We start from the raw sequence: 26,531 nt of genomic DNA on the forward strand, positions 1-26,531 counted from the left end.
GTTGGGGTCCATGGAGATGATCCATGCGTCTTTCAGAAGCATTTTTGAAGTTTGGTCGACTTTGCTGAGCATGAGACTTCTTTATCTAATTCATTACAATATGACCTTGGTGCTGCTCTTCTGCACTTTTTTATGATGCAGATTAAATTACCTGTGTAAGGCATAACTATCAACAATTTTAAATGTATTCTTTCTTTAAGGGTCAGCTAAAGGGTAAAGATATTGACTATGAAAGAAAAGGTGATCTATATAAAGACATAGTCACATTTTTAAGGGGGAGATCACCTAGATTTATAGAAAATATGGCTAAACAGGTATGTATGTATTGTTACTTGGTGTAGTTCTTTGTGCAAATGTACATTGGTAAGAATTACATTGTAAACCTGGCTGAACATTTATGTTCTTTATCAAAGATAAATCTATGATTAAATGAAGAATTTTAAAGACTGGGGTGCTTTTTAAAGTTATTATTTGTTTCAGTTTTTAAAAAATATGTTTCTTTTGTAAATAGCAAGTAGTGCACCATTTCCTGTGTTGCTCTATCATACTTTTTGATGGGGTTCGATCCAACATGTGAGGTCAGCTTCTAGTTTTGCATGAAATGTTTTGTCTGTCTTCTGGTCTTGTTCTTTATGGAGCAGTGGAAATGTTAAAGCAGGAAAATGTGATATCTGTATGGAAAAGGTCAGCTTTTTATTACAGTATTTTTCTGTGATGAAAACCACTTAATTTTTTATTTTCATTTCTTGTAACCCAAACATAAATAATTGCCCAACTTTCTTATGAGAGCTGCCTGATTTAAATATCAGAGCTGAGAGTTAAGTTCAGCTCACAGACTTTATCTTGATTCAGACACTGTAAAATGCAAGTGTTTTGGTTTTTATTCGGAGCTCTATACTAGCCAGAATCACAGAGTACACCAGTACAATTTTAGTTGTTTCCTTGCTCCTGATAAAACTTTTTTTTTTTTTTTTTTTTTTTTTTTTTTTTTTTTAGATTTCTAGTGTGGTTTTAACAGATTACTTGGAGCTAAAATTCCTCACAGGCCAAAACCTGTCCAGAGTTTCATTGTAGTTATTTATATGCAATTTTAATTATTGCAAGAAGGAATTAATTAGCAGCGAAATTTCCTTATCCTCGAGTTCTGATTTTCTGGGATGTAGGGGTGATACTGACTTTTTTGAGATACAGATATTTGACAGTTTTGAAAGAACAGAGCATTCCAAGTAATACACACATATATACAGTAGCTTATATTAACAGTATTGAAATTAGAATTGGGAGTTGTTCTGTTTGTAAATGTATGAAGTTCCAAAATCTTTATTTATCTCATAGGCAAGTATTTTTTTAATGCTATGCCTACATATTGGTTTACACTTCATAAATAGGACAACATAAGAATGTTTTTAGACATTGGTTTAATTTATTTGCAGTGATTTGGCTTCATTTGATGATCATTAAATGTAAAATATGGTAACATTTTACTATTTTTTCAGATCTAATTCTAAATGTTAATATAGAATAATGCTACTATTGATGATAACACACCTTTATTTCCTCCTTTTCTGCCCTTATGAATATATTGTAACTTTTTAAGTCACACTTATTAAATTCGAGCAAATAAACAGAACATACCCTGTTTTCCTTCAGTTTTCATGTAAATCATGCTCTCATTATTCTATGGCTGTGTAAATAAGTTTATGCAGAAGAAGTTATACGTTATAACTTTTTAATGGTTTTGGAATTTCATATCATCTTGCCTTGCTGAAGAGTTGGTGTAGTACATTCTGCTTTCTATGACTGGAATTTAAACAAGTTAATATCATAGAGCTGCAGAGCATTTCTACCTGTGGGAAAATCTTCTCTGCTCTAGAACTAAGAAATGCAGAGAAAAGCTGTATTTCCAAGTTTGACTAAATGAAGTAAAATATGAGTGGAAATAGCTTTGATTTATTTTCTGAGGAGAGGAGAGCTTCAAAAGGCTCATTACATACACATATGTTGCAAAACCAATTAACTTTTATAATATCTGCCTGGCCTTGTTTAAGCTAACATTCAGAATTGCTGTGTTGGCATATAGTGCTGTAGCAAACATGCTTTTTAAAGTATGCTTAACTGATCAAGCTACAGCACCAATTCCCCTGTGATTTATCTAGTTTATCATGTGCTAAATTGTCTTGTCTGGAGTACATTTTCAGAATGAGAGCATTAGCATGAGTTAGTTTGGAATTAGACACTTGAGTTGGCAAGGCTTCAACAGCCGATTCTCATCAGGGACCAGTGGAAAACAGACCCTGCTGTGACAGTCTCCTTAAAACTGCCTTGAATCAGGCACACAAAGGATTGTCTTCACCTATCTGGTACTGACAGCTGCAATAACAACAATAATAATAATAAGTAACTATCATATGTTGACTTTCCTGTAAAAATTGAGTGTGTTCCAATAGAGAATAAGAGTTGACAAGAGTCCTTTCTGTTCTGTATATTATTGATTGGCCATGGTACTAGACACTGACAGCTGAAGGATTGGTAGGTGCCACTCAGCTCCATTCTTGTATGGGACTTGTTCAACAGTGTTTTGTCCTGAGAGACAGAAGATGAAAAAAGTTAAATGGAATGTGGTTATATTAATTCTAAACTATATCAAATTAAATTACTTGGAACTGAAGTCTAGCAGTTTATGATAGTCTATTTTCAGTTTTACGTTCATTACTTTTTTTGTGGGAATTTTTTGTAAATCCTTTATGCAGGGAAATAGTTTCTATGTAAATGATCCATTGAAAGCAGAAGGCTGACTTTGCATGTCTAAATTTTAAAACTCGTTTGGATCCAGGTTCTATAAAAGTGCTTGTGTCACAGATTTTTGACATATTAAAAATCAAATAGCACCAAATATTCAAGAATGTTCTTGAAATTCCAAATTTATCAACTTGATTTACATAAAAAACCTTAAATTTGCATATGATAACTGCTACTTTTCAAATTAATGTTTTGTTCTTTTATAGACAATATAATTTTGTACTTAGAATTTTATTCTACGTTTAGTGCATGCAATTTTTAAGCACAGAGTCCTAAATTTTGCTATAACTTACTGTCTTAATATTAGTTATTCATATAGCAATATGAGTGACAAACCATGTTTCCTTTTATTAGGAATATAGTATGTCTAAAGAACCAGCACACAAGAAGAATTACCAGCATGTGGAAGGTGCTGAGATTTCTGGCCAATCACAGAGCCATCACAATCTTACAGAAAAGACTGAATGTGAGAAAGGGAAAAGTTCTTCAGCAGGACCCACTGGCCATAGCGTAAAACCATATATGAAGTGGAAGAGCAGTGGGCTTTCTGCTTCCCAAGGGTAAGTAATTTTCTTTAAAATTGAATTTGCCTATAGATCTATCTAACTCTGCTAATATTAGGGCTGCATGTTACAGGTTTCCATTATTGTCTTAACTTAGGAGGAATAAAACAAAGCCTACTACATGTTAATTTCTAAGGAGAGAGTTTGGACTGCCAAAGAGAATTCTCAAGTTTTTTCTGTCATGTGACAACTGTGATGTTGTTACGTCACTTCCACAGCAAGGCAGGGAAGGAACTTGGAATCATCTGCAGTACTGGTTCTCCAGGACTGTGATACCATCCTATTTTTTGGTGTAAAATGCCTTTTAAAGCAAGACTGATTAGAAAACCTGATCTAAACCACACTTTCTGAGCAAGGTGAAGGAGGTCCTGGATGGAAAATCAGAATGACTCTTGTTGCTGCCACTTGAATTTGTATTATATGAGCTACTTCTCTAGCTCTGCTTAGCAATGGTACTCACTGATGAGATTATCTCAGTGTTTGAACTCCCAAAATAAAGTATACATATATTGTATATTGTTGGATTTGTCTTCTGAAATCAGTCCTCTGTTTTGATTCCATGTTTCATGATTTTGTGTAAGTGGAGGAAGAATATCTCCAGAAAAGCCTTTCAATGTCATCCTACAAAAAATAGTATCTTTCTCAAGTCTACCAATTTAATAAGTTGCAAGAAACATTTTAAGAGATTTTGGATGTGACTTATGGTTATCAGTTAGAAAGAAATTGGCTTTCCAGAGCAAGAGCTAACCTTTTTCCACAGTTATTGATGAAGTCTTGATGTAGTGAAATTGGCTGCAATCATAAGTAATCTCTTTTTTTTTCTTGTGACTGTAATAGAGTGACCAGCTCAGGCTTAAAAAGCCATTTTGCTTTCACAACGTTGTCATTTTGGGACAAAAAAAGCTCCAAAGATTGTGGCCAGTTAGAACTAGGAGTTTTTTTGGAATATGAGGAAAGTAATATATGTTGTATTCGGCATGATCAAAGCTGTGGAACATCTAAGTGTGTGGAAGAACTAGGCAGACAAAACTGCCTGGAAGTAAGACGACTAGAGGAGAAGAGGAAAGATTCAGAACCTCATGTCTGGGGATAGTAAATAGGAAACAGATAGTCACTGTCTGTTCTAGGACAAAAATAAGGGCATCAAATGAAAATGAGCCAGTGAGATCAGTTCATAACAAAGGGAGAGATGTCTTCATATGCCACATAGCTCAGCACTCACATTCTTTGCCAGAATATAGTAAATTCATTTGTTTATGTGAGTTCAAAAAACAACCAGAGATATTTATGGAATTCTTCATCCATTCAAAATTATTAATGCATGGACAATCAGGAGTTCTCTGAATCACAGTATGCTGAAGAATATTCTGGAAAAAATAATTTCTGTGTTGTTCTTTTTTTTTTTTTTTAAATAAATCCAAATCCAGTAGTGACAAGTTTCCAAAAAAAGGCTCTGAAGAAAGGAAAAGTAGAACTGTATCTCTGACTACAAAAAAGAAAGCCAGTGGCAAATCTAAATCGGTTAAAATTCAAGAAGCTTCAAAAGGGTATGGATGACTTATTTTTCCTTCCTCAATTTTTAAATTTTTATTTTCCCTATCTACAGTAATTATCGCTATTCTTACCATTTGGTAATGCTAGTTGTATTTTTCTAGTTATTAGGCAGTATTGTTATATCTGTTTGAAATATGCTTGTCCATATTATAGTTTATAACTATTTGCAATTGGTGATTCTGTTGATTTATTTTTAGTAAAGCATCAGTCAGCTTTGAAGATGTTAGTGAAAGCTCCTCAGAGACTGATGAAGATGAACAGCCTGTACGTCGTCAGGAAGGAAGCACCGATTTGTCAGCAGAATACTGGGGAATTCAAAAACTTGCAAAATATGTAAAAGTAAGTAAGCATTGATAAATTGTATAAAAAGTAAAAAAGTTACATTTGAGCAGACCAGACCAGTTCCTTGTCCTTTCTTCTTTCCTTATACTTTAGTATAGCCCTTCGGTGTAGTATTTTCAAATCCTGGAACTGTGGACTTTCCTATCACGCACTTTCTTTTTAATCTGCTGGTTTTGGCTTATGTAGCCCTTTAGATTAAACCATCTGTTCAGTGTTATTTAAAACGTAAGATGGCATAATCTCTTTATTAATTATTGGGTTTCTATTTTGCTTTTTGTATTAAACTTTCCAAGAGATTTCTTTATGTGGATAATAACTTTCAAGAGTTTTTATTAAAACTGAATAGTTGCCTAAAGTCTTTCATCAACTGTGATTAATGCATGTCTGAAGTAATTCTAACATGGTCTTGTGTCTGGATAGATGCTTTAGTGGACAGGAAAATGTATGATAAACAGGCATCTTCTAAAACAAACCAAGGAAACATTTTTACACAGACTTGTTGAAAATCTTTTGGAACCTATAAATATAGATAGAATTCTGAATATGTCTGAAACAGATCAAAAACCCAACAACCCTGTACTATTCTGGAAAACTCTAATTATGTTTTTCCCTCAGGAGAAGTTCCTTTACAAGTTTGTACTGGAATTTATGTTCTGTTAAGTTGCTAATAAAAGCTCTGGCTTATTTATTTTTTTGAGTGCAACTACAGAGAATACACATCCAACAGATAAAATGGTGGTGTTGGCTTTTGGTGCAGCAGAAAGAGCAAGTCATATGAGGAGCAGCTGTGGGAGCTGGGCTTGTTTAGCCTGGAGAGAAGGAGGCTCAGGGGTGATCTTATCACTCCTTCCAACTGGTTGAAAGGAGATTGTAGCCAGGTGGGCGTCAGCCTCTTCTCCCAGGCAACCAGAGATGGGACAAGAGGACATGGCCTCAAGATGTGCCGGGGAGGTTCAGGCTGGACATCAGGAAGAATTTTTCACTGAAAGGGTGGTTAAGCATTGGAACGGGCTGCCCAGGGAAGTTACCACAACAGTGGAGTCACCATCTGGGGAAGCGTTCAAGGAATTACTGGATGTGGTCTTGGTACTGTGCTTTAGATGACATGGCAGTGCTCAGTCAAAGGTTGAACTTGATGATCCTGAAGATCTTTTTCATGATTGATTCTACAATTAATTACTTGTGAGAAATAAGCAAAGTTTTGGCTCCTCGCAGTCCTTTTAAGTATTGTAGAAGAGTAACTCAGTCTTTTAAAACGTATTCAGAGTACTCACACTGCTTATTTTCAGTTCATGTCTGTGAGGCCTTGCTAGTAGACCTGGCAAAGAGACACAGACAAACATGGATAATATAAGTCTGTCTTGTATTTATACATTTATCTTTTCTAGGTTGGACCTCTGTATTTTTGTCATTTTGGCTATGACCAAATAACCCTTTGCAAATGTAACTTTGAGCATGTAACTTGCTCAGCTATTCCTAATGCTAAACACAGCATGTACACATTTTGCATTATAGAATTCTTCCTACTCATGTATAATTACAGTTCAACAGGATGTTTTCAAACCTTTCAGTTTGTTAATAGCTTGCTTCTCTCTGTGTAATGAAGCACCTCTTTGTACTTTTCTGAGAGCTCAGAGAAACAATCATGATACTTTTTAGTAAAGACCCTAGGGTCCTCTTGGAGAAGATACTGGAAATTCATTACTGTTGATGAATTCTCACTAATCTTTTAATTGGCCCATTTATGTACCACCCTCTTTACTGGCAAGGCTCTTCTCTCCTGATTACTTAATTCTCAAACTCCCTTTCTTCTCTAGATCCTTCATGTAGTTGGGTTTAGATTTTAGTATTGAACTTAAGTCAGTTTTGAAATTCATATCTACGTTTACATAAAACCATTCTGAAAGAACAGTGAGAATGACAAAGAGGAAAGTGTATTTTTAATGCACCTCTGTTTTAGAATTGACTTCATTTTGTTCCAGCTGTCAACAAACAAAACTGCATAATGGTTTAGAACTAGGAAGTGACAGGGCAGCATTTTTGATCAGACTGTGAGTACCCATTAAGAAGTTTATAATATAAACTTCAATAATACAAAAAAGTTTTGTTGTGAAAATTCAAATATACACTTCTTTACATATTCATGCACACCTGACTCTTCCAATAGTTCTTTAAGTTAGATATAAATTAAACTAAGTATTTGAAGATAAAATAGTTCTGTTTTAGAAAATTGTTCCATGTTCATTCTTAGCTGCATAAAGCAAGAACTCCCTAGTGTCAGATAAAGCTGAAAAGAGATGCCTCAGTGCCATACCACAGACAGTGGTTGAAATGTTTTATTGATGGAGTGCTACTTTAGCTTGCACATGGAATTCATTTTAATTCAAGTATAAATACTGCACTTCTGGCCAGACTTGGGAGATTTTTTGGCATTCTTGTTGTTCATGTAGGCAAGTGTTCATGACACATGCAACGTAAGAGAAAATAAATTTATGGCTGTGTTATTTAAGTATCTACAAGCATATTTATATAGAAGCACAAATTTCAAAGGGCTTGTTTGCCCATCTGAAAAAATTAATAAAATGCCTTAAAGAATAGTTGATCGAGATACCAAGAAAATGCAATAATTTGTAGATGCAATTACTTTTCTAAGTCAGTTTAAGTTAATGGGAATCACAATTCAGCAAGACTCTGTAAAAGATTAATTTGCAAACAAGAAACTCCCATAAAACCTGAAAGATACCTAGTTTTTATATAATGTTAGAATGTCATTAAATGTTAAAAAGATGGTTGCTATCTGTATAAAGCAAACCTGCAAGATCCTGTGAGTTGCGCCTGTAGGCTCTGTACTTGTATTCCTCTTCATGGAGAGAAAATTCCAGTGCTGGGGAAATTCCCTTCTGACTTTTTGCCCTTCTCCACTCCCTTTCCTTTCTGGGAAAGAGTATCCATGTTGGAATTATTCCGCTGGGAAGCAGCTGCTTTTGTGGTCTGGCTCCTTATCCTACCTTCAGGCTTCCCAGAGCTATGAAGCAGGAGCTGGAGCATGTGTGTTCCTGCCATGCCTCCCCATTGACTTAACAATGAGCAGCAAAATAGATCAGTGAGCTTGGTGACGGCCTTGTGTTAGACATCCTTTGGGGCCAGAGTAGATAAAATGGGAAGGAGGAGCTCTGTTAATGTTTGTAACAGTGAGATTCATCCAGCCTACTTCAGATTTGACATTATTTATTAAATTGGCACTTGTGAAGAATTGGATTTCTAGAGGAAGGACTACATTTCACATCTGAAAAATTTTAGGAGTAGGACAAAGGGGTCATCTTTTTCATTTATCCTTTTACTACAAATGGGGAACATCAGGTAGAAATGCAGAGTCTTCTTTGTGGCAGATCTGAGGCTGTTCACTGGGGAAAAAAAAAGGAAAAAAAAAGGGTGAGAGATGGGCTTTGTACTGCCCACAGCTGAGCACTGACTATTGCTCAGCTGTGGGCAGCTGAGTTTTATGATAAAACTGAGATGTTAATGGGTGAATTGGGCTGGTGACTGTGCCAGGAATAATGCCAATATCCAGAATAAGTATTTAATCCCTTAAGCCCTTGTGCTGTTTGACTTTGGTTCCCTGTAAGGGCTTGATTCAGATGTACACCTATGCCAGGATGAGGATGAATAGAGTTCTGCAGGACCATGTCAGTTACAGAATTCATCCTTCAGTTTCTTATGTGGAAAGTCATTCTACTTTTGGCTATATTTCAGGATTATGCTAGTGAAACCAGTCAAATCTCACACTTCATGTAATATATTCTTTAATTTCATATCTGTTTGGAATTACTCCAGTGCAAAAGACCTCGTTCCCAGAACAGCATTGTGTTTCTTTTCTACTTTGGAATCATAGATGGACAAATCTGCTGTCTCTCCCTAGCTATTTGTGCCCTGTGCCAGGCCCAGGAGCTGGAGAAAGGCTATGGCACTGCACAGGAGCCAGGGAAGATGTTCCCTGAGAGTGGCATTGAGCAGCAGCTCCCAGGTGCCCATGTGCAAATGAGAATTGTGTGGTTTAGCAGCTGATGTATACAGCAACTCTTTTATGAGAGCCAGTTATAAATTTATGGTGCTTGTGAAGCCATTGATGTGGCTTGTAGATTTTTCTCAAAATTTACAGCAATAGAGGACAGACAGTATTTTTGAACTGCATCATGAAAAAGTATAGCTCTCCTAAGTTTTAATGGTATTGGAAACATTCCATATTATTAAAATTATACTAGTGCTCATTATAAAAATTTGAATCAGTTTCATGAGCCATGTATTAAGAAATCAGTTGCATTTTGGGATTAGCAGAAAAGTAATTCTGTTTTATTCTAATGTGCAGGACCTCAGAAAAAGACACGTACATCCCACCCTAAGGAATACAATGGGTCTTCAGATACTAATTGTTTAAAATGAAAAGTCTAAAATCTCTGTTGGTTATGGATGTTCCCATAGTCTTGAAATCTGGTCCTGTGTGTTTGATGGATACAAATATTAAGATCTAATAGCAGAAGTCCCTAATCTGTGTAGGACATATATTGCACAGCAAAGTTTTTTCTATAATCTGTGGACAGGAGTGAAATGTTTTTTCTTTATAATGTCTTATTGGCAACTTACACAAGATTAGGTTTTAGCTATTAAATACATAATAAGCATATGTAAGTGCATGTAAAATATTTTTGTACATGCAGTAACTTTGTGTAAGGCCCTTTTTCAGGACTGACCACTTTGACCAACTCACCTTATTGGTAAAATGTCTAGCCACAAATCTTTTCCCTTCCTTATGAAAGTATATAGTGGGGTTATCTGAAGGAGGTTTTCAACTGAATGGAAAGGTAAAGATGAAAAATAAACTTTGCTTTAGTTTGGCTTAGACTTATTTTTCAGAAGATACGAAATGTAGGTGACATAATCATGTGCCACCTGCTAGTGTTTCATGGCACATGTGTGGCTCACCCATCAGCCTTGGCACACCTCTCAGCCTTCATATCACTCTTCCCTACTGTTCATGAGTGTCTCTTGCTCCCATCTTCCAGTATTAGCCAAGATTTTATCTAAAAATTCAGTAAAGAATGTGATTACTGGGAAAAAACCCGAAATAAAATATGTGAAAAATTCAATTTATAGTTATGTATTTCCTAACAACCTTGATAGTGCTGATCATGAAAAAGAAATATTTTTATGATAACTTTACTAGGTAGGAAATATTTGGCAAATGGTGAACTCTCAAATTATTATTATAATTGGCAACTTTGAAGCATTGGAATAGCTCCCTGTTCAAAATACCATGCAATCATTCTTCATCCCAAGAGACATATAAAATTCATAACAACCAGTTGAATTTTGACCATTAACACTGATACCAACTCTGATGAATTTCTGTGTAGTGAAAGTTTAATTAATGTTCACAGGGTCACACATTCCTTAGAGTTTCATAGCTGATGAGATGAAAGACAATCTAGAAAAAAAGAAAAAAAAGGTAAACAGAATTCAGTAAAAAAAGGAGAAAGAAGAAATGGTAGATGAAAAACAAAGGACTGAGGAAAAGAATGGAAAATACCTTAAGTGTGATTCTCCTCTTTCTACAGGGTTGTAGTCTATGATGAAAGCAGGTAATGAAATTAATCAGCTATGGCTTTGACACCATAACTGTAGTACCTCTAAAATAGTAGTAAATTGCCACAATTGTCTCAATCTGACTTCAGATTTTATATTCATGAGGTAGATAATCAAATTGTTATGTTTCCTAAATAATTAGGATGTGAGTGTGTCTGAAAGGTAACAAGAGTTTTAAGTAGTGAGAACAACATTCTGTGTTGTTTTTAAGTGTTCCACATTGCTCTAGGCTCAGTTGAATCACAGCTCACTCTACACACTGTTATTCCAGAAGCGCGCCTGTGCTTCAGCCATGTCTTCACCCATATTTGTTTTTCCTATGCTCTCACTAAGCCCTGTTTCTAAGTTTGTTTTATTTCTCCAGATGACACCTGTCTCTTAGGTTTTCATAAACTATTGCTATAATTTTGTTTTCCTTGCAAAATTTTTTTTGGCTAGTTTCAAATGACACTGCCTCTTCTGTCTGTTCAGTGCTTATGAAGCTTCAACACTATGCAGGCTCTCCAGCAGTCTGCAGAGGCAACACTCCTTCCTAGTTTAACCTCATTAACTTTTCTCCTCAGATTCACATCCACTGGTTTCCTAAGTTAGCTGGATACCTAAAATTAAAATGGCTGTAATAGCATTAAGACTCTTATCCTCTTTCTGAGCCAAGTACTGGGCAAAGTCAGAATTGCTTAGGCAGGTCTGATGCTGTCACACAAGATCAGTAGCACATCTGTGTTATGGACAGCAAATGTCTCATCAACAAGTCTCCAGTCAGTATTTACAGTGTTATATTACTGTTAATTGTAGTGCTTTTTGTGTGGGGTTTTTTCTTTTTAAAATTTAATCATAGACTCTTTTCCCTTTCTCCATTCTATTTGCTTCTAATTTCTACATGTTCTGTTAAAACACGTATATGCTTTATTTTCCTCAGATGAAGTGCCCTTACAAAATTGTCCAGATGCAGCTGGGGAAGAAATACACTTCTAAACTGAAAATTTCACAATGGAGTAGATGATAAACTTGCACTGCTAGGATATTATATATTATCTTGGCCAGGTTTTCTGTGGTTTTGGGGTCACCATTTCACTTCTTTCCAAGTTTGAGGTTTAAGAAGTTACTAGGAAAATATTCTGTTATTCCCAGTCCAAGGAAGTAAAAGTTCATATGTTTGCACATGAACTGTTAGACTTTTGCCTCCTCTATAGTAGAATCCAGTTTCTGTGAATCAGAGAAGGAAAGCTAACAGAAAGGGTATGTGTTTTAGAAGAGTTTTCGAGAGGGAATCAATGCTTGCCTAACAAAACCTCCTGGTTCACACAGAAAATAATAGACATCCTTTTGTTTGGAAACTCATTTATTTTCAATTTCATAAAATATGACAATTTAAACTCACTGTATTGGGGTTATGACATATATTTCACTTCTGCCACTGTGTAGGGTCAGGGTCAATGTATTAATCTGCAACTAAAACAGTGCAGCTTCTGTGCATTGTTGTAGTCTAGTGTGAAAGTTTTGAAATGTTGTGATTCCTGTGATTTTCCACTGGCTTTACTTATATTAATCTGTATGGTTTACATACTGCCAGGCTGGAGCTAAAGAATGCCAGAAGATTCAGGAAGTGGGTCAGGGAATTATTCCATAACTCAGTTAAACTTGTCCATAAGTCATGTCTTAACAAGTTGCAGCTTGTATGTTTTATAAACTAAGATGAAAAATTGGAGCTAGTATTTAAACCATGACAAAACTCAGTGTGCTTAGAGATTGACTAGAATAGAAAAATTGCCTTGCTCAAGCATATTATGTATTTTATACACACTGAGTACTGCAGTACTCAGTCTTTCATTAAGCTTAATCAAAATTTATTTAGATGATAAAGTATTTTCTAGCAGAAAATTACAAAATTTTCTGTCTGATTTAAGAAGGAAAAGTTCAACAGAAAATAAAACCTCACAAACTTTAAAACTAATAATTCTGTTTCATACTTTGCTCTTTGTTTTGGATTTTTTGTTTTATATAAATGACAATATTGCTGTGGGTTGGGATCCCAACTAAACAATTTTTTTTTCCTCTAGGAGTTTTTTTGTTCCATTAATGAATTTTAATTTTAAAAATCTGGTGTAACAGTAATTTGACCAACTATTTTTGGGTTATCTCATTATGCCATTTTGTTTGTTCGGTATTTTTAAAAAATATATTGACTTGGTATGTTTGGCCTTAATTTTGTCAAGTATATTGTAATTGCCCTTAAGATTATATATACTTATAATCAAAACTGGGGTATTGCACAGAAGAATGACAAAATTGCCCACAAGCAGCAATTTTTTCCCCCTGTTATTCAGCCATAGTCTTGTTATCACATACAGGCACAGTTAACGACCTATCCAGGATTTACTTAATACAATAGAGAAAATGCACTTTTTACTCTGGCAAAATTAATCTCAGCCATTGGTCTAAAGAGTAAAAAACCCCCATCTTTGACATTACCATGCAAAGTAAAACAATATTTAACTTTCTGGTAGCATTTAGTCATGTATGCTCTAAATCCTAAACTAAATTAAATAAATGAATAAAACACCCTTCAAATAGGTACTGTATTTATGGAGATATTTCTGACCCAAAAACTGTGCAATTTTCATTTTACTTAATTTTTGTTTCTCTTGGGGAACTGCACTGTAACTTGATTGTAATGTTTATGTATTTCCATTCAGATATTTTTGTTTTGCTGCAAATTGGGCAACACATTTGGAATAATATTCTTTATAATCCTGTTCATACTTTTATTACTTGTACTCCTATAATGCCTTTAGGTTTCAGTTGAAGGGGTTGACTTTAGAGTAAATTTTGTATCTTTCTTTCTTAGCCTGCTGAACTGACATCATCAGTTCAAAAATAAAAGCTTTTTATTGACTAAGAATAGTTTAATTTGGATTGGACATCTGCTATTGAAACTTAAGCCTGTATATTTTATGATCTATTATCTATATCTATGATCATAGTATCTATTAATGGGTTAATTATTTTTTTAAAGAAAATAGGTAAATACCAAAACATTTCTTATTTATGAAATTTCATGATAGTGAATAACAGACAATAGGACTAGAGCAGAATGTAGGAAGTTATTGACTCCATCTGCTTGCCTCCAAAACAGCACCAATTCTTTGTGTGCCTTCTACACAAATATTTCTCTACCTTTTCTTTCCTATTTTGGAGTTTTCATGCTGTAAGCAATGTATTCAAGAAATCAAATATTCTTACTATTAAAGTTTGTTTTGTTGAGTGGGTTTTTATTTTTTTTTAACCAAGCATAGATCAACCCTGATGCTGTTAAACCCCATTATTTCTCATCTGGACCTGGAGAAGAGATGATTGGCATTGAGGGTTTTCTTTAAACTACCTTCCCATTGTCTTCTTCAGAGTAAACAATTCCAGTTCCTTCAATTTTTCTGTGGAGATTGTAATTTTGAGATATTTTGACATCCTCTGGTCTTTATCAACTTTGCCAGTACCTTTTTTGAACTAGAATACCTAGAATGAATGTAGCACTTAAATTTAAGCAGTGCCAATCCAAAGAAAGAGGAGTTCTTGTATCTTACAGATTACAAATCTGGTTATAAGTCTCTCTGTAAAGTTTACTTTTTTTGTTTGGCAACGCTGTGATATTGATAGATAATATCAGCACTGTGTTCAGATTTCTTCCTGCAGTTCTGCAAACTAATCAAGGTATCAGCCAGCTCTCTCAGTACCACAGAACAGAGTCCATTGAGCTCATCCAGTGTAAAAACATCTGTTATCTAAGTACTTACTGGCTAGTTATGTCCTTAGCATAGCCAGAGTGTTCACTATGCTGTCAGAGACATTAGGTAACCATTAGCAGAATATAAAGTAAAGGTTAATGCATAAAAAAGACCCCTTAATGCTTTTACTTTCTTGGTTCCATTTATTGAAAGGTTGCCATTGACTAACAGGGTTTTTCCTCTTGATTATTACAGAAGTCAAACAAAATGAAGGTTTGAACTTGTGTATTCCTTGGTAACTGTACTTTGGGTTGTGTCTGTATTTGCTTGTGTTTTTCTTTTCTTTTCATTCTTTTTTGATTTTGTCAGTAGTTCTGTAATTCTCAGTTTTTCTCACTTGTTAGCTTGAGTATTGTAACAGCGACGTTACACATTCAGTGCAAGAAGACACACTGATAGTGTAACAGTGATACTGCTTTATTTTCATGGATATATGTGTTATACTGATACATAGGAAGAAAGGCACATTTTAAAATAAGTCTGTGTTTAATTTCAAGCCTTAAAATTGACTGTTGATCTGCCAGTAGAATCTATTTTGCTTCCAACATATCAGATTTCAAATGGTATAACAACATGATGCAGATTTTATGTCAACTTAATGGAGAGGAAACCATTTCCATGCATGTTAAAATCTGTGCTGTAACTTCTATAAGACTTACTCTAATGATCACTTCAAGAAACAAAAAATAATTGCTGAAACCATCAGCAATATTTCTTATTTTGTAGAACTCATGCTTCAGCACATATGAAAAATATTTTATTGTGGTTTTACATTAAAAACACTTTAAGTGGTGTTCATTTTTAAAGCTGAAAAAATAAAATGCATATATAAAAATATAATTTACGGTTGCATTTTTTATTCCTTATAAGAAAATTAAAAGTTGTTTATTTTTTTAAAAACTTGGTCCATATTAATTATCATATGCCAACCATTATACATGTAAGATAAGTGAATTATGGACTACTATGTTATGTATAAATGCAGTTTCACTGTAGGAGAAGCAGTCCTCAGAAGGAGAGGACATCACTTTTTAGGTTAGCAATATACTTCTTACAGTTATGCAAAATAATAAGAAGACAAATTTTTTTTAAAAGCGCCTGTTGCAAATTTTTTATCAGACAAAGCAAATATCAAAGTCTAATCTGTTAAAAGGCCACAGATTTCATAAAAGGAGAGCTGTCTGAAGTGCAGTATATTCTCTGTAGTTTTGTCATCATATTGTAAAGATTTGTAAAAAAATAATTAAGACTTTTATAAGTGTGGATAGACTGATTTCTCTAGGAAAACATTTGAGAAATTGTTAAATTATTTTATGCTCTAGGGCAGTTTTTCAAAGTAGATGAAAATGTGTTATTAAAGCAAGACACTTTTCATTCTGCTGCAGTCAAGATGATAAATATGATTAAAAAATATAATTTTAAAAAAATTGGGGGCATCTTCCTCTAGGACACTATGTTTAAGAATTACCTTTACATTTAACCACTTTTGTGGGGAAATTTTCTGGTATCTGTTGTTAAAAGAAAAGTAGGTAAAAATTATGAAGCCCTATGAATGTATATTTCATTGATCAGCAGAAGTGTTTTGTCTAATGTAAACTACTGGTCTGAAACTTTATGAAGTAGTTCTCTCACTTTCTTTTTGGATGTATTTTCTCACTTGTGATTCTTTATTCCATTTATGACAACTTGAAGAACATGTTAAATTTAAATTCCTTTTGTACTGTGTCTGTCATACTGTTTCTGTTTACATTAAAGAAATATGCTTCAGAATTCTGGTTTTGTTAGATCTACCTGGTTTGTATTATCAAACATTACTCAGTTTTGTAATATTCTGTGTTTCATTATGATCTCCACCATTCAGCAAAACATTTTCTTCTGGGAAGGGCTGCCCAAAAATCCTTTGCAGATTCAAAACTCTCATTTAAGAGACGGGCTTGGGCAGCACAGCTCATATTGGGATGGGAGCCAAAGCTTCCCTGGAATGCAGGAGGTGGATGCTGTAGTTTGATTTACTAGGTACTCTAAGTTGTAACTTCCACATTAGTACCAGCTGGCAATGTTCAGTCCAGCTTCTGTAGCAGCTATAGCTCAGCTCTCCTAATTTCCATGCAGGTCAGTTCATCCCTGATTTTATTGACAGTAAACCTATATTATAGGTTTAAAAGAATCCACTGTCTTATGGCTTAACTTTCTGTGTTGTGTTCTTTGATTTTTTCTTTAAGTCTAGTTTTAGTGACTGAACTAGAGCTTATCTTAGCTTATCTTTTCAATAGAGCTTGAATGTTTAGAAAAACATTCAATCTGGTCTATTCACAGCAAGCCATGTTAATAATTTTCCACCTGAGCTATTCACTCATTTGAAACTTTATGCCATTTTCAGACTTAATCAATAATTACATTTCTTACTATGTTTGTGTTATTGAACACTATAAAGTCAAAATAGTCTAACATGTTTCTTTTTTAGTAGTAGTTTTACTGGCACAACTAGAAGTGATTGAGTTTTATACTAAATGCATTTTACATATTTGTTAATTATTTGCTTTATTTTAGGGAGGTGATCCAACAGCCACTCTAATTGCACTGTGTTCAATGAGGGATTTCAATCTGTCTGAAGAAACCTGTCAGCTGGCCATCAAAGACACTGGATGTCTTGAAGTGTTAATTAATTTACTTGATACAGAAGAAATTAAATGTCAGGTAATGAGCTTTGTCAAATAGAGCAATGAATATGCCTTTTTTATTAGAATATTTTTTGAGTTTCAAAGTTTCAGAGTGTAAAGAAAATTGATTTCTCATTTCTGTATTTTCTTGTTTTCTTTAGAAAGATATCTATGTCTTTGACTTTCAGTTTCCTTCTTTTTTCCTGATTAAATATAAAGAAAAAAATAACCCATCATTTTAAATAATGGTAATGTTTTTTGTATACCTAAATAATGTTTAACTTCTATCGTTTCCCTTTATTTAGACTGGTTCATTAAAGATCCTGAAGGAAATTAGTCAAAATATGTTGATCAGACATGCAATTGCAGATCTTGGAGGCTTAGAGATCATGGTGAAAATACTGGACTCTCCAGATACCGATCTAAAATGTTTAGCAGCTGAAACAATTGCCAATGTTGCTAAATTTAAACGAGCACGAAAGACAGTAAGGAAACATGGAGGAATCAAGAGATTGGTAAGCAGACATTAAAATTTGTACCCCTGTCATATGCATATTTTTGTTGAAAAAATATATCATGTGTTGTAAACATGATCAGTTGTACTGTTTATCATAATTGGAAAGCAGAATGATATCAGAGTTTCCTGTAGATATTAAGAAATTGGTATTTTTTATAGGTTGAGCTGTTGGAATCAATTTCGATGGGATCATCATACCAAGCCAAAGACACTGAAACAGTGCGCTGTGCAGCTTTGGCACTCTGGAGCTGCAGCAAAAGCACCAAAAACAAGAAAGCAATCCGTAAAGCTGGTGGCATTCCATTACTAGCTAGGTGGCTCAAATGTGCACACGCCAACATCTTAATCCCCATAGTGGGGACTCTGCAAGAATGTGCCTCAGAGGTGAGTAAACACAAACAGCAAAGTTATTTCTAAGCATTAAAGAAATTTTCCAATAAAAGGAAATTCTACATTCTACAGTCACTTAAATCAGGTCAGTTATCCCAACAGGAAGTAGATGCTTTATCAAAGCAGTTTTGAGAAGGTCACAGCTTGGGCTGAAGTAAAACCCATGTATTTTTTCTTTAAAAGACTAGAGGTAATACATGAAAGAAAAAATGTGAAATGAAAGCTTAAATGAATGACCTGGTTGAGGGGATTGTGGGCATCCCCAACACGCTCAGTGTTTGCAGGCACACCAGAGATAGGAGTGTCAATCTACTGAAGGGCAAGAAGGCTCTGCAGAAAGTTCTGGATAGGCTGGATCCACGAGCCAAGGCCAGTGCTACAAGGTTCAACAAGGCCAAGTGACAGGTCCTGCACTTGGGTCAAGCAACCCCTGCAGTGCTACAGGCTGGGGAAGGAGTGGCAGGAAAACTGCATGGTAGGATAAGACCTGGAGGGCTGAAGATGAGCCAGGGTGTGCCCAGGTGGACAAGAAGGCCCATGGCATCCTGGCCTGTATCAGCAATAATTTGGCCAGCAGGATCAGGGCAGTGATCATCCTCCTGTGCTAAGCACTGTGCAAATCCTGTGTTCTGGGTCCCTCAGTTCAGGAAGAACAATGAGGTGCTGGAGTGTGTCCAGCAATGGAGTTGGGGAAGGGTCTGGAGCACAAGGCTGGTGAGGAGCAGCTGACTCTGTGGGAGTTCTCTTCACAAGCTAAACTCTGTGGGAGTTTAGCTTGTGAAGAGAAGGAGGCTCAGAGGGGACTTGATCACTTGCTTGAGCTACCTGAAAGAAAATTAGAGTCAGGTGGTGTTGTTCTCCCAGGTAACAAGTATTAGGATCAGAGGAAATTGCCTCAGGTTGAATCAGAGGAGGTTTAGATTGAATATTAGGAAAAATTTTTTTCACCAAAGCAGTTGCAAGCACTGGAACAGACTGCCCAGGGGAATGGTTGAGTCACCATCCCTGGAGTTACTTAAGCGATGTGCAGATGTGGCACTTAGGGATGCAGTTTAGTGGTGGACATGGCAGTGCTGGGATAATGGTGAGACTTGATGATCTTAAAGGTCTTTTCCAACCTAAATGATTCTATTTGTTTATGATTCTCTGTCTTCATTTGAGCTTGAGGTGTATTGCATTTCAGATAAAATAATATGCATAATTTGTCTTGGTGAATTTGAGGCACAAAAGACATTTTTTTTAGAGAGATTTTACATTATTAAACACTTTGTCTGCTAAAAATTAGCTTCTTGAATTAAATAAATTAATGCATGTTCCATGAGACACAAACCTGTCAGGTTTTAGGTTCAGTAAGTATGTATTGAGAAGCTGTCATTTTTGAGGGTTTCTTGTATGGCCTAACTTGGAAGGAACACTAAATGCATTTCTTACACAGACGTTTCCCCCACTTAAAAAATTATCCCATTACAATGCCTGTGGGTTAAATTTAGATGACAATATCACTAAAAAATGTTAATTCTAAGAACGTGTTTTTCTAACCTTGTTTTAGGAGTAGATCTGTTGTTTTGGCTGCTGGCTGTCGATGAAGTGAGTGGGTACTTCTTGATCCCATTCTGAAGCATCTTTTGCTTTTTTGGGTCTGAGCAGGGAGGCTGGACACCTTTCAGAATATTCTGCATTCTTTGTAAGCCAAGTGGCTATGGGACAGGCAGTGCAGTACCTCGCTTTACAGTTGATTTGAAGAGCACTGCAGAGGATGTCTGTATTTGCTTACTTCTGAGATCATCAGTAGTATTTTCAAGGCAATGATGACTTGTGCTTACATAAAGTACAAGGCTTCTCAGTATCAAACCCTATAATTGCAGCATTGTATTATTATTTTGATCTATTAACTGTTAATATGCAGGATTTAAAAGATGCAGTTTATCTTTTTAGCCAAGTTACAGACTTGCAATAAGAACAGAAGGCATGATTGAGAGCCTAGTGAAAAATCTGAGTAGTGAACACGAGGAGCTCCAGAGGCATTGTGCAAGTGCCATATTTAAGGTAATTTTATTATAATCAGTAGATCAGAGCCAGGTTTAGCCCTTTGTTTTCATGTCATTGTCAGTTTTAAATTTTCTTAATTTCACTATTTCTCTAATGTGTAAAAAATTGTAGAAATGTTGTGAATATTTTAGCTCCATTATAATTAGGTTCCTACTTGCTCTTCTTGTATACAAGCATTAAGTTGCACTGGTAACCAGTGGAGAGTGGTGAGGCATACTGTGCATAGAGGTGCTTTGGTTTTTTGTTTGTTTACCTCTAAAGAGGACAATGTGACAGTATAAGCACTGCTGCATATACAGGAGCAGTTTACTGTCACTCTCTCAGTGAGTTGTTAGCATATTCAGGTACTTGAATACAACATTTATGTTTTCTTCTCTATTAGCTTTTACTAGTTACAATGTAATACAGCTAGCTTTTGAAGACATAATCTTACAGACTTATACATAATATATATGTTTAATGTGTATTTTTTTTTATAGTGTGCAGAAGATGAAGAGATACGTGACCTGGTTAGAAAACATGAAGGTCTACAACCACTATCTGCTCTGCTTGATAAAAGTGAAAACAAACAACTTTTGGCAGCTGTGACTGGAGCAATCTGGAAATGTGCAATCAGTAGAGAAAATGTGCTAAAGTAACAATTTAATTTTACAAGCATTTCTTACATTATCATGTTTTGATTTTATGGACCTCTATTGTTTTCAAAACTGTTGTGTCATAATTCTTCAAAATCAAGCTTTATAATCACCTTAGGTTTTATAGTACTTAAAAATTGCCACCTGACCTCATCAGGGTAGAGTGGAGACAGTGTTACGTTCCTAGAATCTTAACAGTCAATGAAGACAAGTGGTGCCTCTAGTTAAGCTGTAGGGCTCTGAGTCAGGAGATGTACTAGCACATAGTAAACATTTGACATGTGGCCATCTCTGATATCCCCCCTCCTGTCTGTAGCTTAGAAGCCAGAATCACTGCTGCATGGTAGAGAGAGTACTTAGTACACTTTAATGTTTTACATCAAGAGAGACAGAGACAAAATATCTCACTGTAGGGTAAATATCTAACACATATTAGAAATATACTGGAGTCTAGGATAACTAGCCTCGGCATCTCTCTTCTTGACTACAGAAGGGGCTCAGAAAAGTACCTTAGTCTGGAGACCCAGCTTCTAAATTAGTGGAATTAATTGATGAGAGTTCTACTGTGGGTACCAGTAACCTCTCAGTAGCAGGGTTCTAAGCAATTATTTGAGAATGGGACAGTAGGAGTTGTCACTCTCTACCTTCCATGGAGCAGTTAAGTGATCGAGAATGCTTTACCTTCTCATTTAAAATTAATTTAACAAATTCATGCACCTTACCTAAAAAAAGGAAACTGGCTCCACTACATATGTGCTCTGTTTCCTGCTGAAATTATGCTGCTGTGTATGTAGAGCCTGTAGAAAGGTTAGAAAGAGTATTAGTAAGATGTAACATCTTCCTGCTGCCCTAATTTAGTGTACCTTGCTGGATAAGCACATAATGATAGATAAAGACTGGGTAAAAATTAGGAAGATTTCTATGTTTTACATTCTGGATTTTTACTGTCCTAAATGAGTTCCCAAACTGTTGGTATACAGACCTATGGTCTTTACTTCCTCTACTGCTGACCTACTGGTTTTTTGCATTCTTAATTGCACAGTAACCTAGTTTTTCATATGGATGTATCCTTCTTTTCTGTTGACTTTGGGTTTGTGCAGAGGTATCCTGATTTTGGATCAATCAGGGATGAGACAGACTGAATGGCTCTCTCTGTACTAGTAAACTAAACAGGGCCAAATCTTTCAGGTTTCAGGCTCTGTGTTAGGATTATCCATCCTGTTTAACTGCCAGCACAGTTCCTTACACAGTTTGCCAGCAAATGCTCTCCCAGACAATGCCCAGACACTCCTTGGGAACGGTGCAGGCAACAGATTGTTCCCATTAGGCAGAATGGGTGAGGCCACCCTGCATTGTGAGGATAAGAGATTTCAGCCATATGGATGCTATGTTGTGCTTCTTGTCCTCAGGGCTAGAGAATGAGCCCTAGCCTGTTTTATTTATTAGTATAGCTGTAGCCAATAATTCTGTCCAACTGCAAACAGATTTTTGTTGGGCTACTCACATATCTTTGGCAAGTGCTTGATGCTCCACAAAGGTTACTAGCCCAGTGCAGCTCCAGCTGAATTCACGTGTTATGTAGTGCTGAGTCTGAAGCAGTAAACCCTGTCCAAACTCAAGATGGGAGGGCACTAAAGAAAAGGGAGTGAGGATAATATGAAAACACCTAAGCAGATCTGGAGGGATGAGCCTGAGTCTGGCATGAAGCTAAAACTAACAAACCCTGCTGGCTTCTGCAGGGGCACTTAATTATCTCTGAAGTGCTCCAGAGTTATTTCCTGTACCTGGAGGTCGCTGCTGAGATGTTGTGGTGACTCAGCTGTGAGCCGGGGCAGGTTCCTGTGCCTGTGCCTGTGCCTGTGCCTGTGCCTGTGCAGCTCGGGTGCAGCTGGCGTGGGAGCGGCCGTTCTGCTCCTGGACACAAGATGGCCCGAGCCAGCAGCTCTGTCTGAGAGCAGCCTGCCCGCTGCACAGCCAGCTCTCAGTGTTCCATCTGCGAAGAAGTTGAAATGCCAGCAAAAATCAGTTTGTTTTGTTGGTTTTTTTAATTATTTTTCTTACTTTATTGCTCTTTTTTTATGCTATTGATGTTTACTCTTGGAAAAAAAAATTCTAGGGATACTTCCAAATTACAGTGAACAAGGAGAGAAAAATTTCTCTTTAAGCAAAGGTTTGGATAATGAAAAACAAAAGTTTCTCATTTCTCAGTTACTTTAATTATTATGCTGATAATCCATCTTGGAAAGATTAATTTTTATTGAAGCATCTAGTTCTGCCATAAAAATCTCAGAAATACTAATATTTTTTTGTATAAAAAGAAAAGCTACATGAGCAACTGATTCCTGGAAAATAGTTTTTGTAGCTCAAGCAGACATTCCCAGAAACTAGGGGCTGGGAGAAAAGCACAAATGAGAACTCAGTACTCTCAGAGAAATTTTCTCTTATAATTAGATTATATACAGGTTAGATCTAGCTTTATATACCACATGGAATTGTCAAGTTGTATCAGAAAATGTATCAAAAGAAGATGCAGTATTTGTTAAGTGTTAAGAATCCCCTAAGTTTTAAACAAAACAAAACAAAACAAAAACCAACAACAACAACAAAATACCCCACACACAAAAAAAAAAAAAAAAGCAGCCAAACAAAAAAAAAACAAACAAAAAAACCCCAAATCCTTAAAAATTATTCCAGCGCTGAGGAAAAAATCCTGTTCAGAAAGATGAACTTTTGAGGTTTGGCACACATGGTTGTAGGATAGAACCATCAAGATTTAAAAAAATATATTTTTGATTCTTATTGTCAAAAGTTCTTAGAAGAATGGGGAAAGTATTAATATGAATCAAGTCGAATTTCTGTTAATTTATTTCTTAATTACAAGTTGGAATCTAACATTGTGCTATGGAAATGTACTAGAACTATGGTTCTGACCTCAGGAAAATGCAGTGTATTAGGCCTAAATTAAATTTAGAACTGCTCAGGGTAAACTCTCTAAATGCTCATATTTAGTGAAAAGGAAGGGCCATCCTTAGGTTCAGAGAGGTGGAGGAGGGTCTGGTACAATACTACTCTAGCTGTTGTTAACATAGCAGGGAAAAGTGGTGGAAGTAAGGATAGCACATTAATTGGCAGTCTTCTGGTTTGTTTTCAGCTGTTTGTAGGTGTTGCATTTGCATGTCAAGTTTAAAAAAACCCTCAAACTACTCAGGAGGTTCTTAGACAGCTAAATTGTAGAAATGTAGTTAGAAAAGTAGAGTAAGAAATTAGGCTTACTTACTTACTTAAGTGTGTGTTACACTTAGAATTATTGATTGGAATGGTTTACCTGTATTGGGATTTCTTCAGCAAGATTATATACATACAGAAATTAAAACTTGTACTTCAATTATAATAATACTTTTAATTATAAAATTAAGCTTATATTTGTAACATACTGAAAATACCAACTTTGGATTTATTGCTGTCTGTTAGATTTCAGGAATATAAAACCGTGGAAACTTTGGTGACATTGCTTACTGATCAGCCTGAGGAGGTCCTTATAAATGTCATTGGAGCACTGGGAGAATGTTGCCAAGAGGAGGAAAATCGAGGCACCATCCGCAGATCTGGCGGAATTGCACCTATGGTGAATTTACTGACTGCAACTAACCCAGCCCTGCTTGTGAATGTCAACAAAGCCGTGGGAGGTTGTGCAATGGAACCTGAAAATATGGCGTAAGTTATTAATATTCACAGCATTTTAAATATTGAAAAACAGTTCAATTATTCTGGTGCAAATATAGTCAATTCTATTCTCATATAAAATTTTTTTTGCTTCTTGCTTTTTACAGAACTGTGTGGGTTAGTTACTAATCTTACTGTAAGTTTGCTATAAATAAAATTATTAAGGAAATATATAGAATGTAAAGCTTTTGCATTTCGAGAAAAATCAAATAAACCTTTAGTAAATTGATTTTTGTGGAAGTTGAAATTCAAAGCTTCAAACGACCATTTTAAAGTGCTGCATGATAGGTCAATGTTTTACACTCTCTTTTTACTTCTGTTCTTAAGTCATTAAAAGTAGCCTAAATTAGAGAAAATTATTCTGAAAGGAAATGTCATGATAATAAACTGTCATGATAATAAACTAAATTTTTTGGGAGTAGAGTATTAATTCTATTGTATATCTCTCTTGTCCCTCTCCATCATTCCTTTTGTGAACTCAGACAGTTTTGGACCCTTTTCTCCCTCTTATTCCTTTGTAAAATCAAAGGAAAAGACAGCCTTTGATTTTGTGATGCAGATTTGTACAAATTACAAAGATTGTTGAGTTTTATGATGAAGTGTTTCAGTTAAATGTTGAGGTCAGCATTTGCTGCGCTTACTGTTCTCTTACAGGGATATTTACCTCAAGATTCTCAGCATGTTTCCTTCCTTATACATAATGGAGGTCAGAAAGAGAGTTTTATTAAGCTCCTCCTGTTCTGATTTGCATAATTCACTTGATATTCATATAGCAGTGCAGGGAATTCTTTTCCTGAATAAGGCTTTTGTTTTCATGCTTTGGCTGTCACCCAGTGGCAAAAGGCTGGATGGTACACAACCATAAACATGGGTTGTATGAGCAGTTAGCCATGTAGCATAAAAGTATAAATAAATGAAATCATTTTAATGACATTTCTCACTAAAAAACAGCCTTTAGCATAATATATTAACCTAAGAGAATTAGCATTGCAAATACTGAGAAACTTAAATGCCAATAAACATGAACTGATATTTATAAAACCTCAGACATAATCCAGTACTCAGAACTGTCACTTGTAGTATCCAGTAAGGACAGCTTCATACTGGAATGTGTTCAGTATAAGCATTAAAAAAATGCAAGTTGCTGCTGAAAATTGTGATAGAACAGAGTCTGTTTTGTCTTTGAGAAGGAGAAAGTACAGGTTTGGGACAAAATTTATATTTTAGAGTTTGTAAAGGGTGAACAAAGGACCCAAATACTGAATTTTGTTCATATAAAACATTTTCTGTTGAAGTTCTCAACTTTAGAACTGTTTCTAAAAGTATTTCAAAACATTAGCAAGTAAGCAAGATCTTAAATAAGCATGACTGTACTTTTTGGTACTACAAAAAATGTTACACAAAAATTATTAGCATGACTGTGCCATGTACCTGATGTATTGTGCTAGCTATGCTTGTAGTACCAGAAGAGATGATGCTGCTATATTTTTACTAAAGCACGATTCATCCAAGTGTAAATAAATTCAGCAAAATTTTAAAAAATAATGCTTAGGTAAAATATTGACAGCAGTGCAACTGCTCATATGTCTAAATTATTTCCTTAATTGATTGAGTGCTCTGCCTCTCACAGGGCGCTCACAAGCAACCTCCCCTCCCACCAACTTACCCCCACCTCTCTCTCCAAAAAAAAAAATCAAGAAAAAGAAAAAAAGTATGTCCATTCCTCTCCCTTCTCCTCCTCTCAGATCAGTACAGCAGGCGTTGAAATTGTGTCTTCTCATCCAAAGTGCTTTCCTTTCGGGGAAGAACAAGTCACCAAAGACATGAACACACACACACACACAGAGTCTGTAGTATGACTCTTCTATTTACAAAAT

The 26,531-nt window shown here is 35.5% G+C and overlaps 1 protein-coding gene across 1 annotated transcript in view; it reads left to right on the plus strand.

Moving 5' to 3' along the window:
- Window positions 1-26,531, plus strand: part of ODAD2 (outer dynein arm docking complex subunit 2) — a 68,163-nt gene that overhangs the window by 1,268 nt on the left and 40,364 nt on the right. Inside the window, exons 3-12 of the mRNA XM_050970501.1 lie at window positions 201-314; window positions 3,154-3,359; window positions 4,790-4,909; window positions 5,114-5,255; window positions 17,231-17,377; window positions 17,646-17,855; window positions 18,017-18,241; window positions 20,183-20,293; window positions 20,776-20,930; window positions 24,403-24,645. Coding sequence (XP_050826458.1) covers window positions 201-314; window positions 3,154-3,359; window positions 4,790-4,909; window positions 5,114-5,255; window positions 17,231-17,377; window positions 17,646-17,855; window positions 18,017-18,241; window positions 20,183-20,293; window positions 20,776-20,930; window positions 24,403-24,645 — 1,673 coding nt within the window. The remainder of the gene's footprint in view (window positions 1-200; window positions 315-3,153; window positions 3,360-4,789; window positions 4,910-5,113; window positions 5,256-17,230; window positions 17,378-17,645; window positions 17,856-18,016; window positions 18,242-20,182; window positions 20,294-20,775; window positions 20,931-24,402; window positions 24,646-26,531) is intronic.

The sequence above is a fragment of the Serinus canaria genome, chromosome 2 (genome assembly GCF_022539315.1).
Source record: "Serinus canaria isolate serCan28SL12 chromosome 2, serCan2020, whole genome shotgun sequence".
In the NCBI taxonomy this organism is placed as follows: Eukaryota; Metazoa; Chordata; class Aves; order Passeriformes; family Fringillidae; genus Serinus; species Serinus canaria.